At 49.3% G+C, this 16595-nt stretch overlaps 1 protein-coding gene across 2 annotated transcripts in view; it reads left to right on the top strand.

Annotated features, from left to right (window-relative positions):
- Positions 1–2940: 2940 nt before the first annotated feature.
- Positions 2941–16595, top strand: part of ube2o (ubiquitin conjugating enzyme E2 O) — a 161874-nt gene continuing 148219 nt past the window's right edge. For both annotated transcript variants that reach the window (XR_011587339.1, XM_070857977.1), the window contains exon 1: positions 2941–3378. Coding sequence is in view for 1 of the 2 variants with exons in the window: in XM_070857977.1 (XP_070714078.1) it covers positions 2974–3378 (405 nt within the window). In the remaining variant the exon portion in view is untranslated. The remainder of the gene's footprint in view (positions 3379–16595) is intronic.

Genomic DNA, 16595 nt, shown 5'->3' with positions numbered 1-16595 from the left:
AGGGACTACCAGATATCGGTGGGGCTGTTGCACTTTATCAGGGAGGCTTTGAGGGTGTCCTTGTAACGTTTCCTCTGTCCACCTTTGGCTCAATTGCCATGAAGGAGTTCCAAGTAGATCGCTTGCTTCGAGAGTCTCGTGTCTGGCATGCGGACAATTTGGCCTGCCCAGCGGAGCTGATCGAGTGTGGTCAGTGCTTCAATGCTGGGGATGTTGGCCTGGTCGAGGACACTAATGTTGGTGCGTCTGGCCTCCCAGGGGATTTGTAGGATCTTGCGGAGGCATCATTGGTGTTATTTCTCCAGCGACTTGATGTGCGAGGATTCTTCATTGCAGTCAAGGCTACCTACGGTCCAAACTCCCAAGGCCCCACCCCACTGCTGGCCAAGAATGGGGAAACACTCATCAAGGACACCGAGGCAGTCAGGGCCCGCTGGAAGGAGCACTTCGAAGATCTCCTCAATCGAGACTCTGCCTTTGACTCAAGTGTTCTCGACTCCATCCCGCAGCATGCGACCCGCCACCACCTCAGTGAAACCCCAAGGCCTCATGAGGTAGGAAAAGCCATAAGACAGCTCAAGAACAACAAGGCTACGGGAGCGGCTGGAATCCTTGCTGCGTCACTAACGTATGGCGGAGAGGCGCTGTTGGTGTGGATACATGACCTCATCTCTCTCATCTGGAGGGAGGAGAGCATGCATGGAGATCTCAGAGATGCAGTGATCGTGACCAGCTTTAAAAAAGGGAACAAGTCCGACTGTGGCAACTACAGAGCAACCTCCCTGCTATCAGCCACTGGGAAAGTTGTCATTAGAGTCCTCCTCAACCGTCTTCTCCCTGTGGCCGAGGAGCTCCTCCCGGAGTCACAGTGCAGATTTCGGATTTACCACGTTGCTGGGTAAATGCCAGTGTCATAGCTACACTGGAACAGCTTGACAAGGGAGGCAGACAGTAAGAGGTCTTCAGCACTATAGTCAATATGTTGTCTGAGCTCTTAGCTTTTGCTGTGCCCATTGCATTCAGCCACTTCTCAATTAACCTAATTTTCTGGATGGTGGTGACCTCAGGAGGAGGCTGGCTAGGATTGTCCACTTAGCATTTTTGACTGAAGACACTTGCAAACATTTAAGCCTTGTATATTGTATTTCCAAGGTTGTGCATGGAGAGCTTCATGGAGTCTCTTCCTTCTGTTAGTTGCCTGGTTGTCAACTGGATATGGTAGGGCTACAGATGTGTTGGTTGTGGGACCACTTTACTTTGTCTAAACTCCAATGTTTTTGGTGTTTAGCCCTGTACTGTAGCTTCACTGGGTTGGTACCTCATTCTAAAATATATCTGGCATGTCCTTCTATATTCTCATTGAGGCAGGATAGTTTTGATGGTGATGGAGGAGTGAGGGATATGTGGGGCCATGAGCTTACAGATTGTGGTAGTATATTTCTTCTGCTGCTGCTGGCCCACAGCACTTCAACAATGTTTTGCGCTCCTAGATCTGACCTTAGTCTATCTCACTTAGCACAGTGGTAGTTCTCCACGACACAATGAAGGATGTTCTACCTGTGGAGATGAGACTTTATCGTCACAAAAAATGTACAGTGATCACCTCCACCAACAGAAATGTCTGCAGCAGTTAGATTGGTGAAGAAAAGGTGAACTAGGTTACACCTTTATGCTGTTTCTCTCGCCACCTGATGCAAGCCCTGGTTAGACCCCATCTGGAGCATTGTGTACAGTTCTGGGCAGTGCACCTGAGAAATGATATATTGGCCTTGGAAAGAGTGCAGTGCAGATTTACCAGAATGTTACCAGGGCTCCAAGGGTTAAATTATGAGGCAGGATTGCATAAATTAGTTTTGCAGTCCATGGAATTTAGAAGGTTAAGGGTGATTTGATTGAGGTTTTTAGGATTTGGGAAAAAATTGATAGGGTAGATAGAAACTTTTTCTGCTGGTGGGGAAGTCTTGGACAAGGGGACATAGCCTTAAAATCAGACCCAGTTCATTCAGGAGAGAAGTTAGGAAACATTTTTCATGCAAAGGGTGGTAGAAGTGTGGAATTCTTTTCTACAAAAAGCAATAGATGCTTGCACAATTAATAATTTTAAATCTGAGATCAATAGATTTTTGCGAGCCAAGGGTACAAAGAGATGAGGCGAGTAAATAGAGTTAGGGTACAGATCAGCCATGGTCTCATTGAACGTAGGGTCAGACTCGAGGGGCTGAGTGGACTTCTTCTGTTCCTATGATGGGAAAAATGGAGGTTCGAATGGAGCATAAACACTTATTGGTTGGGATAAATCTACCCTCCGTAAACTTCAGCTCATCCAAAACTTGGCAGCCCGAGACCTAACCCATCACCCCCTGTGCCCGCTGACCTACATTGGCTCCCAGTTAAGCAACGCCTCAATTTCAAAATTCTCATCCTTGTTTTCAATCCCTCCATGGCCTCTCGCCCCCTCCCTATCTCTACCTCTCCTCCAGCCCCACAACTCCCCGAGATATCTGCGCTCCTCCAATTCTGCCTTCCTGAGCATCCCTGAGCTGCCTTCAGCCACCTGGGCCCCAAGCTCTGGAACTCCCTCCCTAAACTCTCCGTCTCTTTCCCAATAAAATCCACCTCTGTCATCAAGCTTTCGGTCAGCGGTCCTGATTTCTCCTTCTGTGGCTCCTGGGAAACGCCTTGGAACAGTTCACTACATTAAAGGCGCTATATAAATGCACAGTGTTGTTGTTCCGAGCAGTGGCGAAGGGGCGGGGTTTGTGGAGAAGGGCGGGGCTTGCAGTGGCGAGGCCCCGCCTCCTATTACTGTCCTAGCGCCGGGAAACAGCCAATCAGAAGGTGAGTTCCCGTCGTGTCACCTGTGGATGTTCTGATTGGTCCACGGCACAGGCTGGGTGCACGTTGTGTGATGTCACTATGCGCCTACGTCAACACGTCACGGGCCGAGCGGCGCCGTTTCTCGGAGCTGCGGCGATGGAGGCGGACACGGAGCGAGAGGCGGGCAGCAGGCTGGCGACCGAGGGCCCGGGGCCCGCCTCACTGGCGACCGAGGGCCCGGGGCCCGCCTCACCGGCGACCGAGGGCCCGGGGCCCGCCTCACCGGCGACCGAGGGCCCGGGGCCCGTCACCCCGCCATCCCCCACGCAATCCCCGGCCCCGGGCAGCCAGCGGCTGCTGTTTGTCGATGACCTGGTGTCGGGCACCTACAGGGGGGTCCTGCGGCACGGCATCGTCGGCCTGATTCACGGCGAGGTGAGCAGCGGCGAGAGCTCGGACACGGAGGAGGAGGGAGCGGGCCGCGAGCGGCCTCTCAAGAAGGGCTACGTCCGCGTTCAGTGGTACCCGGAGGGCGGCAAACAGGACGTGAAGGAGATCAAGGTGGGTCCGGGGGACTGGGGGGAGGGGAGGGAGGGGGGAAGAGAAGGGGGGGAGGGAGAGAAGGGAGGGAGGGGGGGGGGAGGGAGTGAAGAGAGGGAGGGGGGGGGGGAGGGAGTGAAGAGAGGGAGGGGGGGAGGGGAGGGAGGGAGGGGGGAGGAGAGGGAGTGGGGGGAGGGAGTGAAGAGAGGGGGGGGAGGGAGTGAAGAGAGGGGGGGAGGGAGTGAAGAGAGGGAGGGGAGGGAGTGAAGAGAGGGAGGGGGGGAGGGAGTGAAGGGAGGGGGGAGGGGAGGGAGTGAAGGGAGGGAGGGGAGGGAGTGAAGAGAGGGAGGGGGGGAGGGAGTGAAGAGAGGGAGGGGGGAGGGAGTGAAGAGAGGGAGGGGGGAGGGAGTGAAGAGAGGGAGGGGGGGAGGGAGTGAAGAGAGGGAGGGGGGAGGGAGTGAAGAGAGGGAGGGGAGGGAGTGAAGAGAGGGAGGGGGGGAGGGAGTGAAGAGAGGGAGGGGGGAGGGAGTGAAGAGAGGGAGGGGGGAGGGAGGGGGGAGGGAGTGAAGGGGGAGGGAGTGAAGAGAGGGAGGGGGGAGGGAGTGAAGAGAGGGAGGGGGGAGGGAGTGAAGAGGGAGGGGGGGGAGGAGAGGGAGTGGGGGGAGGGAGTGAAGAGAGGGGGGGAGGGAGTGAAGAGGAGGGAGACGGGGAGGGGGGGGGGGAGTGAAGAGAGGGAGACGGGGAGGGGGGGAGTGAAGAGAGGGAGACGGGAGGGGGGGGGGTGAAGAGAGGGAGACGGGAGGGGGGGGAGTGAAGAGAGGGAGACGGGAGGGGGGGGCGAGTGAAGAGAGGGAGACGGGGGGGGGGGGAGTGAAGAGAGGGAGACGGGAGGGGGGAGGGAGTGAAGAGAGGGAGGGGAGGGAGTGAAGAGAGGGAGGGGAGGGAGTGAAGGGAGGGAGTGAAGAGAGGGAGGGGGGGAGGGAGTGAAGAGAGGGAGGGGGGGAGGGAGTGAAGAGGGGGAGGGAGTGAAGAGGGAGGGGGGGGAGGAGAGGGAGTGGGGGGAGGGAGTGAAGAGAGGGGGGGAGGGAGTGAAGAGGAGGGAGACGGGGAGGGGGGGGGAGTGAAGAGGGAGACGGGGAGGGGGGGGGAGTGAAGAGAGGGAGACGGGGAGGGGGGGAGTGAAGAGAGGGAGACGGGGAGGGGGGGGGGTGAAGAGAGGGAGACGGGAGGGGGGGGGAGTGAAGAGAGGGAGACGGGGGGGGGGGAGTGAAGAGAGGGAGACGGGAGGGGGGGGGGTGAAGAGAGGGAGACGGGAGGGGGGGGTAGTGAAGAGAGGGAGACGGGGGGGGGGAGTGAAGAGAGGGAGACGGGAGGGGGGGGGAGTGAAGAGAGGGAGACGGGAGGGGGGGGGGAGTGAAGAGAGGGAGACGGGAGGTGGGGGGGAGTGAAGAGAGGGAGACGGGGGGGGGTGTGAAGAGAGGGAGACGGGGAGGGGGGTTGTGAAGAGAGGGAGACGGGGGAGTGAAGAGAGGGAGACGGGGAGGGGGGGTGAAGAGGGGGAGGGGTGGTTAGAGGAGAGCGGGGACCCGGGGGGGGGGGGAGGAGAAAGAGAGAGCGAGACGGGACGGGGGAGGTGGGGATGAGACCTGGGGAAGGGGCTTCATGTCTGCTGTGGGGTGGGGCTTAGTACTCTTTAGGAATTGAGGGACTAATATTGATACTCAACAGTGCATTCCCTGAATGATTGGGGCAGCAGTGATTGTGTAATGAGTGGGGGCTATTGCCCCAATATAGATGCCCTCTGAACCATGTGGGCATGGAGAGATTTATGCTCCAGGAGGAGTGGGGGTTACCGTATTGTCCTGGCTATGTGCCATCAAAAATATATTCGGGATGTACATGGTGTTATCTTGGACGTAGATGGGAGTTGGGGCTAATTATGCTAACTGGCTAGTTTTCTGTAACATAAGAATGACATGGTGCAATAATGTGCGAGTAATATTGACTCGATCAGCTGGGTAACAGGAATGTCGTCACCAGTTATCGTGAAATTTATCTATACACGTCCCTGCTTCTCACTGTGGCCCTAGTGTCCCTTTTCAATTCACGACGAATATCTTTATTGCATGTCATTTGGGCTAATGCATCCTACTGTCTGCCTGAAAGCAGAGGATTGGGTTTCCTTGAATTTTTGATTGGTCAGTGCATTGCAGTGAATCGAAGGGAAATGCAGGATAGGGTTTGAGCTATGGCAGAGGTTGCAGCAGTGCCTTTTGTATGTTGGAAGTGGAGTGTTGTCTAGCATTCTAGCTGATGTAAGTGGCCTTTCAATAAGCCCCTCCATGTCTGGTGTTAGCTGCACAACATCTTTCAACCTTTGATGCTTTGCAAGAAAGTGGATTAGAGTTTAACGCAAAGCTTCCATTTATATTTAACATTTTGATGTCCTTGTAAGCCATGCTTCTCTGCATTCCCATTAATCCTGAAAATATGCACAACTTTGGTTTTTGGTGCTGTTTCACTAGATTTTCATAAATCAGTACAAGAAATTACATGACCGAAGGAGGCCATTCAGCTTATGCTTGTGCTAGCCCTTCAGCTGGCACTATCTAATCCAATTTCTCTACATCTTCCTTTTTCAAATACTTATTCAGTTCAGCTTTAAATGATGATGTAGTCTGTCTCATGACCGGATTGTGGTAAAGCATTCCATATTCTGATAACCTCTGGAAACATTTTTTTAAACTTTTCCCTTCATCCTTATAATAGAGTCTACAGATGGTTCATTGATTTACCATATCCTAATCCCCCCAATGTCAACATCCTGGGGGTGTCACTGTTGACCAGAAACTCAACTTGTCCAGTCACATAAATACCGTGGCTACTAGAGTAGATCAGAGGCTGGATATTCTGCGGCAAGTGACTCATCATCTGACTCCCCAAAGCCATTTCAGCATCTACAAGACAGAAGTTTGATGGCATACTGCCCACTTGCCTGCATGCTTGTGTGCGCACTAGGTTCGTGCAGCAGAGCTGGTCTCCAGTCGTCTTGGTCAATCCTTGCCACTGTCAAGCCTGTGTGGTGGCAGGTGTGCAACGGCCACCCCACGTTAAAAGAATCCACGCACAGGCATCTTTCACCTTCAACATGTAGTTCGCGACCTGGAATGTCAGGTCCCTCATTGAAACACCTGTGAACTCATCCCTTTTTGGTGTGGCAGCAAGTCATCCTCAACACGATGGACCGCCTAATACTACTAATACTGCATGCCAGTAACACTCGAAGCTCAGTACCATCCAGGACAAAGCAGAGTTTTGGAGTGAGTATTCTGGGATGGATACCATCTGAACCTGGAGACTTTCTGCTTTTAGGACCATTAATATTTTTAACCATTTACTTTTGAATATTTATCTCCAGTAGGGGTTCTTTCTCACGTTCTACAGTCTCGCTTTCACAATTCTCTGTAAAACGGACACAACATATCGGGCACCTCTGCTGTTCCCTCACTCAGTACAGGTTGAACCTCCCTTATCTGGAATACTCGGGACCTGTTCTGGATAATGAATTTTTCCGGGTGAGGGTGGTCACGTTAAATTGGATGGTACAGGTGCTGAGCAAAAGGATATATGGGCTGGCTGGCTTGGGGCTGGGAGTGCGGCAGAGAGATCATTGGGGGATTGGTGGGGGGAAGAGTGCGGTGGATCGCGGGGTCAGGCCAGCGATTGCGGGAGCCGGCAGCGAGGAAGGACTTCGATTTGTTCATGTCGGAGTTGTCTGCATGCGCCACCCGGTGGCCGAGAATGGCTACAGACGAGGGATGTTTCCGGATAAGGGAGTTCAGATAAGGGAAGTTCAACCTGTACAACATTATACCCCTTATCTTGCTATCTTTTTACTTGCATGCCTATAAAGCCTTGTTATTTTGACTGCCAGTCTACTGTCACACCCTGTTTTAGTTTTTGTAATCTTGTGTTTCTGTTAATTTTCCCATTTATAACTTGGTGCTAGTGTTGTTTCCTGGTGCTCGTGGCTTGATGGTGTAGTGGTGGCTTGGTACTGTCAGAGTAGACATTAACTGCTGCTGGTGAAGTCCTTATGCTGGATATGTAGAAACTAAATTCTGAATTTCAGCAGGAAAAGAGCAATACAGTTATTCCTTTAGCATCTCCATTAGCAAGGAGTCCTTGATCTATTTGACTGTTAGTGTAGCACTCCAAGATAAAAACCTTGAAAATTCGCACTGTGCCCTGAATAAAGATGACACTGCATCAGATGTTGTGTGTAAATGTATATTGTGCACTACATTCCCTCTGGGATAATGGAAATGGTGCCAGGAGTGATGTAATGGGAAATGCTCCGTCTGTCTTATTGTAGTTAGACCTTGATTTTCAGAGTAACTTCTTGTTGGAATTCTTGTCTTCCAATGGGAAGTATTAAAAAAAATTGTTCCTAATTCTTTGCTGATGTGATTTTGTGGCTGCGGACTCCATCTTGTCTGTACAACTGATGATGTGTCCTGTTGTCTTTGGTGAATGGAGCTGCCTTGTTCTAGCAGCATCTCGTATTGGCCTTTCCCCAACATGCATTATGTTAAAGGCACCTGTCATACTTGCCTGATGAACCCCTAAATGCATCCGCTTTTAAAAGTAACAGCCATATACAGAATTGTGTAACGTGTATATTCTAGAGAGCAAGATCATCTTAAACGGGTTAAGTGGTCATTCCGAAAGTAGTGGTGAGCAGTCTTTAGTGACATTTTTAATAATGCCACTTTGAGACACCCCAGCAGTATCTGCCCAGCCCAGTGAACATTGGGTTACCAGAGCATTTGTTGTTTAGATTCTAATGTTTGAGGAAAAATTGTCAAAACCGTTTTGAGTATGCAATGCAGGTGCATAATGTGTAGGTGCTTCTTTGGAATTGTAGCATTGTTTCAGAGATTGGGAAGTATAAGGTACTCTGAAATTGAGAATAGCATCATAGATGAATGAAACGTGCCTTTAAATAGTGTGTCTTGTCATGTTTGTGGTGCTAGATTCACATTCCTTCATTTGTTGCTTTGCTTTTCACAATTGCAGTATCTTTGGTTTAAGCAACTGTTTGATTTGGGTTGGAGATGCTGCGTGTCTTGCTGTATTTTGCTGTGTGCTGATGACCCAGCCCTGCTGCATTGTGGAGTGCTGCTGAGCAGATGTGCCACTATTATGCAGTGCAGGGTGGGGGAGGAGCCTGTCGCTCACGCCAGCAATTCCCCACTGTCTGTTGCTGGATGCTGCACTTACAGCTGCCGCAAGCAAAGGCATCCTACGTTTTTCATCTTGACTAAATGGCTTAGTTTATTCAGTTGATAATTTCTTTGATCTTGTGCTATAGCAACGCCACATACAGTTAGACTGAAGCTTTGTGTAACAGGACCCTTGTGGAACACAGATATCAAGTGCTATGTGACCCTGTTAGGCTACAGTGTGATGAATTAAAGAATCCAATCTGACTGTAAAACGCAGACACTGATTTCTACTGTAACAGTAACGATTGTAGTACATGCTGCGTAATAAAGGTGGTGACGCATATAGGTTGAGTCTGATACACTGCTTCTAACATGTATTATGTAGAATCGTCACAGCCCATTCATTCCATGTTCTTTATTAAACAACGCCGAATATTCCAAAACTTGATTTGCCTGCTGCCATTTTCATCATTGCAGTCCACTCTGATCAATAAATACCCGATCAAACTCTGTTGAGTTGATGATTTTCAGCTTCTCCTTTTATCCATAGTTTATAGAAGTGTGTTATAAGCATCTTATGTTGTAAATTTGAGGCATAGAAACATAGAAAATAGGTGCAGGAGTAGGCCCTTCGAGCCTGCAGCACCATTCAATAAGATCATGGCTGATCATTCCCTCAGTACCCCTTTCCTGCTTTCTCTCCATACCCCTTGACCCCCTGAGCCATAAGGGCCATATCTAACTCCCTCTTGAATATATCCAATGAACTGGCATCAACAACTCTCTGCGGCAGGGAATTCCACAGGTTAGCAACTCTCTAAGTGAAGAAGTTTCTCCTCATCTCAGTCCTAAATGGCCTACCCCTTATCCTAAGACTATGTCCCCTGGTTCTGGACTTCCCCAACATCGGGAGCATTCTTCCCGCATCTAACCTGTCCAGTCCCGTCAGAATCTTATACGTTTCTATGAGATCCCCTCTCATCCTTCAAAACTCCAGTGAATAAAGGCCCAGTTGATCCAGTCTCTTCTCATATGACAGCCCAGCCATCCCTGGAATCAGTCTGGTGAACCTTCGCTGCACTCCCTCAATAGCAAGAACGTCCTTCCTCAGATTAGGAGACCAAAACTGAACACAATATTCCAGGTGAGGCCTCACTAAGGCCCTGTACAACTGCAGTAAGACCTCACTGCTCCTTTACTCAAATCCCCTAGCTATGAAGGCCAACATACCATTTGCCTTCTTCACCACCTGCTGTACCTGCATGCCCACTTTCAGTGACTGATGAACCATGACACCCAGGTCTTGTTGCACCTTCCCTTTTCCTAATCTGCCGCCATCCAGATAATCTGCCTTCGTGTTTTTGCCCCCAAAATGGATAACCTCACATTTATCCACATTATACTGCATCTGCCATGCATTTTCCCACTCACCTAATCTGTCCAAGTCACCCTGCAGCCTCCTAGCGTCCTCCTCGCAGCTCACACCGCCACCTAGTTTAGTGTCATCTGCAAACCTGGAGATATTACACTCAATTCCTTCATCTAAATTGTTAATGTATATTGTACAGAGCTGAGGTCCCAGCACTGAGCCCTGCGGCACTCCACTAGTCACTGCCTGCCATTCTGAAAAGGACCCGCTTATCCCGACTCTCTGCTTCCTGTCTGCCAACCAGTTCTCTATCCACGTCAGTACATTACCCCCAATACCATGCGCTTTGATTTTGTACACCAATCTCTTGTGCGGGACCTTGTCAAAAGCCTTTTGAAAGTCCAAATACACCACATCCACTGGTTCTCCCTTGTCCACTCTACTAGTTACATCCTCAAAAAATTCCAGAAGATTCGTCAAGCATGATTTCCCTTTCATAAATCCATGCTGACTTGGTCCAATCCTGTCACTGCTTTCCAAATGCGCTGCTATTTCATCCTTAATGATTGATTCCAACATTTTCCCCACTACTGATGTCAGGCTAACTGGTCTATAATTACCTGTTTGCTCTCTCTCCCTCCTTTTTTAAAAAGTGGTGTTACATTAGCTACCCTCCAGTCCATAGGAACTGATCCAGAGTCGATAGACTGTTGGAAAATGATCACCAATGCATCCACTATTTCTAGGGCCACTTCCTTAAGTACTCTGGGATGCAGACTATCAGGCCCCGGGGATTTATCGGCCTTCAATCCCATCAATTTCCCTAACACAATTTCCCACCTGATAAGGATATCCTTCAGTTCCTCCTTCTCACTAGACCTGTCCCCTAGTACATTCGGAAGGTTATTTGTGTCTTCCTTCGCGAAGACAGAACCAAAGTATTTGTTTAATTGGTCTGCCATTTCTTTGTTCCCCATTATAAATTCACCTGAATCCGACTGCAAGGGACCTATGTTTATCTTCACTAATCTTTTTCTCTTCACATATTTCTAGAAGCTTTTGCAGTCAGTTTTTATGTTCCCTGCAAGCTTCCTTTCGTACTCTATTTTCCCCCTCTTAATTAAACCCTTAGTCTTCCTCTGAATTTTAAATTTCTCCCATGGTTGGGCCATGTTAGCCATGGTTGAGCCACCTTCCCTGTTTTATTTTTACTCCAGACAGGGATGTACAATTGCTGAAGTTCATCCATGTGATCTTTAAATGTTTGCCTTTGCTTATCCACCGTCAACCCTTTAAGTATCCTTTGCCAGTCTGTTCTAGCGAATTCATGCCTCATACAGTCAAAGTGACCTTTCCCTTAAGTTCAGCACCCTAATTTCCAAATTAACTGTCACTCTCCATCTTAATAAAGAATTCTACCATATTATGGTCACTCTTCCCCAAGGGGCCTCGCACAACAAGATTGCTAATTAGTCCCTTCTCATTACACGTCGCCCAGTCTAGGATGGCCAGCTCTCTAGTTGGTTCCTCGACATATTGGTCTAGAAAACCATCCCTAATACACTCCAGGAAATCCTCCTCCACCACATTGCTACCAGTTTGGTTAGCCCAATCAATATGTAGATTAAAGTTAGCCATGATAACTGCTGTACCTTTATTGCACACATCCCTTATTTCTTGTTTGATGCTGTCCCCAACCTCACTAGGGTCATGCAACAGAGGCAAGTTTTGAAGTGCTGTATTGAATCCTATATCATTGAGTGTCATCCAGAATAATATGAAAGTGGGGTGGGGTGGAGTTGGTAACACTAACTCTCTTTACTTGGGGCATAAAAACAGGAAAAAACTGAATACTCAGCAGGTCAGGCAGCATCTGGTGACAGAGAAACACATTCAACATTTAGATTTCCAGCATTCGCAGTGTTTTGCCTTTTGTATTGGAGTGGGTGGGGGAGGGGGGTTACAGTGTCACTGGGTAATGGAGTGAGGAGGGATGGGGTTGTAGTGTCGCTGGGTAATGGAGCGGGGGGGGGGGGGTGGGTGGGGGTTGTAGTGTCACTGGGTAATGGAGCGGGGGGGGGTGTAGTGTCACTGGGTAATGGAATTTGGGGGGGTGGGGTTGTAGTGTCACTGGGTAATGGAATGTGGGGGGTGGGGTTGTAGTGTCACTGGGTAATGGAATGTGGGGGGTGGGGTTGTAGTATCACTGGGTAATGGAGCGGGGGGTGGGTTTGTAGTGTCACTGGGTAATGGAGTGGGGGGGAGGTAGGGGGTTGTATAGTGTCGCTGGGTAATGGAGTGGGGGGGGGGTTGCAGTGTCGCTGGGTAATGAGGGGGAGGGGGTTGTAGTGTTACTGGGTAATGGAGCGGGGGGGGTGGGGTGGCTTTGTAGTGTTGCTGGGTAATGGAGTGGGGGGGGTGGGGTGGCTTTGTAGTGTTGCTGGGTAATGGAGTGGGGGGGGGGGTTGCAGTGTCACTGGGTAATGAAGTGGAGGGGAAGGGGGTTGTCGTGTCACTGGGTAATGGAGTTGGGGGGAGGTGGGGTGGGTTTGTAGTGTCACTGGGTAATGGAGTGAGGGGGGGGGGTGTTGCAGTGTCACTGGGTAATGAAGTGGAGGGGGAGGGGGTTGTAGTGTCGCTGGGTAATGGAGCGGGGGGGGTGGGTGGGGTGGGTTTGTAGTGTCGCTGGGTAATGGAGCGGCGGGGGGGTGGGGTGGGTTTGTAGTGTCGCTGGGTAATGGAGTGAGGAGTGATGGGGTTGTAGTGTCACTGGGTAATGGAGCGGGGGTGGGGTGGGTTTGTAGTGTTGCTGGGTAATGGAGTGAGGGAGGGTGGGGTTGTAGTGTCGCTGGGTAATGGAGTGAGGGAGGGTGGGGTTGTAGTGTCGCTGGGTAATGGAGTGAGGGAGGGTGGGGTTGTAGTGTCGCTGGGTAATGGAGTGAGGGAGGGTGGGGTTGTAGTGTCGCTGGGTAATGGAGTGAGGAGGGATGGGGTTGTAGTATCGCTGGGTAATGGAGTGGGGGGGGAGGTAGGGGGTTGTATAGTGTCGCTGGGTAATGGAGTGAAGGGGTGGGGTTGCAGTGTCGCTGGGTAATGGTGTGGGAGCTGTGGGGTAGGGGGCTATGTGTGAACATAATTAGGAGTAGGCCATTCAGCCTGTCAAGCCTGCTCTGCCATTCAATAAGATCATGACTGATCTTCCAACTCAACTCCACTTTCCTGCACTGTCCTCATATCCCTTGATTCCCTTAATATCCAAAAATCTATCTATCTCTTTAATATACTCAAAGACTGAGCCTCCACAGCCCTCCGGGGTAGAGAATTCCAAAGATTCACCATCCTCTGAGTGAACAAGTTTCTCCTCATCTCAGTCCTAAATGGCCGACAGCTTATTCTGAGACTGACCCCTGGTTCTAGACTCCTCAGCCCGGGGGAAACATCCTCCCTGCATCTACCCTGTTAAGCCCTGTAAGCATTTTGTATGTTTCAATGAGCTCACCTCTCATTCTTCTAAACTCTAGAGAATATAGGCCTAGTCTGCTCAATCTCTCCACTGCCTTTATCCCATCCTTAATTATCAAGACTACCCCACCTCCTTTTCCAGTTTGTCTTATCTCTTCAAAAAGTTAAGTATCCTGGAATATTTTGTTCCCAACCTTGGTTATTAGGTCAAAGCTGTTAATTTCTCTCTCCGATGAATTCCTCTATTACTGAAAGAAAGACGACAGAAAGCAGCTAACTTTTTAGAACCCTTTTGTCTGAATAGTATTCAGTAAAACATTTTCCATTTTCTGCAAGGTTGCAAAGATGAATTAGGATAGCCTGATTTTTTTTTTTCCTGAAATACTATTTTTGGGAGTCAGAACATAACATAATAAATAGGAGCAGGAGTGGGCCATTTGGCCCCTCGAGTCTGCTCCGCCATTTAATAAGATCATGGCTGATCTGATCAGGGACTCAGCTCCACTTCCCTGCCCGCTCTCCATAACCCCTTATTCCCTTATCGATCAAAAACCTGTCTACCTCTGCCTTAAATATATTCAATGACCCAGCCTCCACAGCTCTGGGGCAGAGAATTCCACAGATTTACAATCCTCTGAGAGGAATTTCCTCCTCTTCTTCTCAATGTTAAATGGGCGGCCCCTTATTCTGAGATTATGTCCCCTAATTTTAGTTTCCCCTGTGAGTGGAAATATTCTCTCTGCATCCATCTTGTTGAGCCCCGTCATTAAGACCACACCTCATTCCTCTGAACTCCAATGTGTATAGGCTCAACCTATCTTCATAAGTCAACTCCCTCATCTCTGGAGTCAACCTAGTGAACCTTCTCTGAACAGCCTCCAATGCAAGTATTTTCTTAAATACGGAGACCAAAACGCAGTGCTCTAGGTGTGGCTAGGATTGAAGCTGAAGTAATGCATCTTTACACTTTATTGTCTGAAGTTGACAATACTTAATTTGTCAAGAATTACTACCTCAATTAATTACACACTGCTTATTAGCTGCAATCCAAGACTGCAGATGTACTGCAGCCTGTTCAGTTGCTCTTGTGGAGCTTCTGATTTAGATGTCCCTGCAGATGTTTGCATTAGATGGAGGGCAATATTTTGCAGGAGCAATCTATCATTTTGTTTTATAAAGCTCCTGTGAAGTGTCTTGGGGCTTTAAGGTGCGGTATAAATACAAGTTATTGTCATGCACACAAGATATTACTCTGCTGCTAAAGGGTAGCTATGTGTATCTCATTGTCCTTGGTCCTCAAATTCCGCCCTCTTGAACATCCCTGTTTATAACCTCTCAACCATCGGTGGCCATGCCTTCAACTGCTGAGACCCTGAGCTCTGGAACTCCCTCCCGAAACCTCTGCCTCTCCACCTCTGTTTTCTCCTTTAAGACGCTCCTTGAAACCTACCTCTTTGACCAGGCTCTGCTGTAATTTCTTATTTGGCTTGGTGTCACATTTATTTGTTTTGTCTTAGAACACTCCTGTGAAGCGCCTTGGGATGTTTTACAACATTAAAGGCGCTATATAAATACAAGTTGTTGTTGTCCCATAGGTCAAATAGAGGTCAGACTGGTATTTTATTTGAAAGTGTGATTCATAGCTAAGTTTCATATGGCAAAGTTTCTCTATTGAAATGACTGGTCTGCATGACCCCTGAAATGCGATGAGCATGTCTCGGTGTAAATGAATCTAATCATGTGTAACCCTGAAGTCTCTGAATAACTCTGCACTTTCGATGTCTGTATTGCACACTTTGAGCTGTGCACTAAGATGGCGCTATTGTGAAGTTTATTGAACTATAAATATAAAGTTTACTGTCCAGTTACAACATGCTGCTTGGAGGAGAATGGATATGTTGTAGGTTTAACTAGAGAGAGATCGATCGAGATCGAGATCTCGAAGTATTCTACTATGGTACAAAATACTGCACCCTTTGAGGCAATTTCTCCCTCTGCTGAATCTCTTGCTTTGGGGAAAAGCCTTGCTATTTAATCCCTTTTTATTCAATCATTTCATACAAAGGGAACGGTAGCATAGTGGTTATGTTCCTGGATGAGTAATCCAGAGGCCTGGACTAATGATCGATCCAGAGACACAAGTTCAATGTCCATCACCGAGTGGCTCGGTACCACCACTAGTGACGGCTCCAGAGTCCTGAATAACACAGCTGCCAGTCTCGGCCTGCAGCAGGTGGTGGAAGAACCAACACGAGGGAAAAACCTACTTGAGCTCATGCTAATCTCTCTGTCGCAGATGCGTTTGTCCATTACAGTTTTGGTAGCAGTGACCATTACACAGTCCTTGAGACGAAGTCCCGTGTTCACACTGACGATGCCCTCCATTGTGTTGTGTGGCGGCACGACCCCCATGCTAAATGGGATAGACTCCGAACTGATCTTGCAGCTCAAAACTGGGCATTCACGAGGCACTGTGGGCCATCAGCAGCAACAGAAGTGTATTCTACCACAATCTGCAACCTCATGGCCTGGCATATCCCTCGCTACCATGAACATCAAGCTAGATGACCAACCCTGGTTCAATGAGGAGTGCCAAACTGGGGGACGCTGCAACATGCATACTAAACAGCGGAAGCAGCATGCTATAGATAGCAAAGCAATCCCACAACCAATGGATCAGATCAAAGCTCTGCAGTCTTGCCAGATCCAGTCGTGAATGATGTTGGACCATTAAACAACTTGTGGGAGGAAGAGGCTCTATGAACATCCCCATTCTCAATAATGGTGGAGCCCAGCAAATGTTTGCAACCATCTTCAGCTAGAAGTCCCAAATGGATGATCCATCACGGCCTCCTCCCGAGGTCTCCACCATCACAAAAGCTAGTCTTCAGCCAATTTGATTCACTCCGTGATATCAAGAAACGGTTGAGGCTGTGGGCCCTGACAGTATCCCGGCTGTTATGCTGAAGACTTGTGCTCCAGAACTAGCTGCACCTCTAGCCAAGGTGTTGCAGTACAGCTACAACACTGGCATCTACCCGACAATGTGGAAAACTGTCCAGTTATGTCCTGCCCACAAAAAGCAGGACAAATCCAATCCGACCAATTACCGCCCCATCAGCCTACTCAATCATCAGCAAAGTGATGGAAGGTGTCGTCGACAGTGCTATCAAGTGGTA

Source organism: Pristiophorus japonicus, chromosome 16 (assembly GCF_044704955.1).
Source record: "Pristiophorus japonicus isolate sPriJap1 chromosome 16, sPriJap1.hap1, whole genome shotgun sequence".
Classification (NCBI taxonomy): domain Eukaryota; kingdom Metazoa; phylum Chordata; class Chondrichthyes; family Pristiophoridae; genus Pristiophorus; species Pristiophorus japonicus.
Note: the sequence above shows the minus strand (reverse complement) of the source record. Positions and strands in the feature narration are given on the sequence as shown.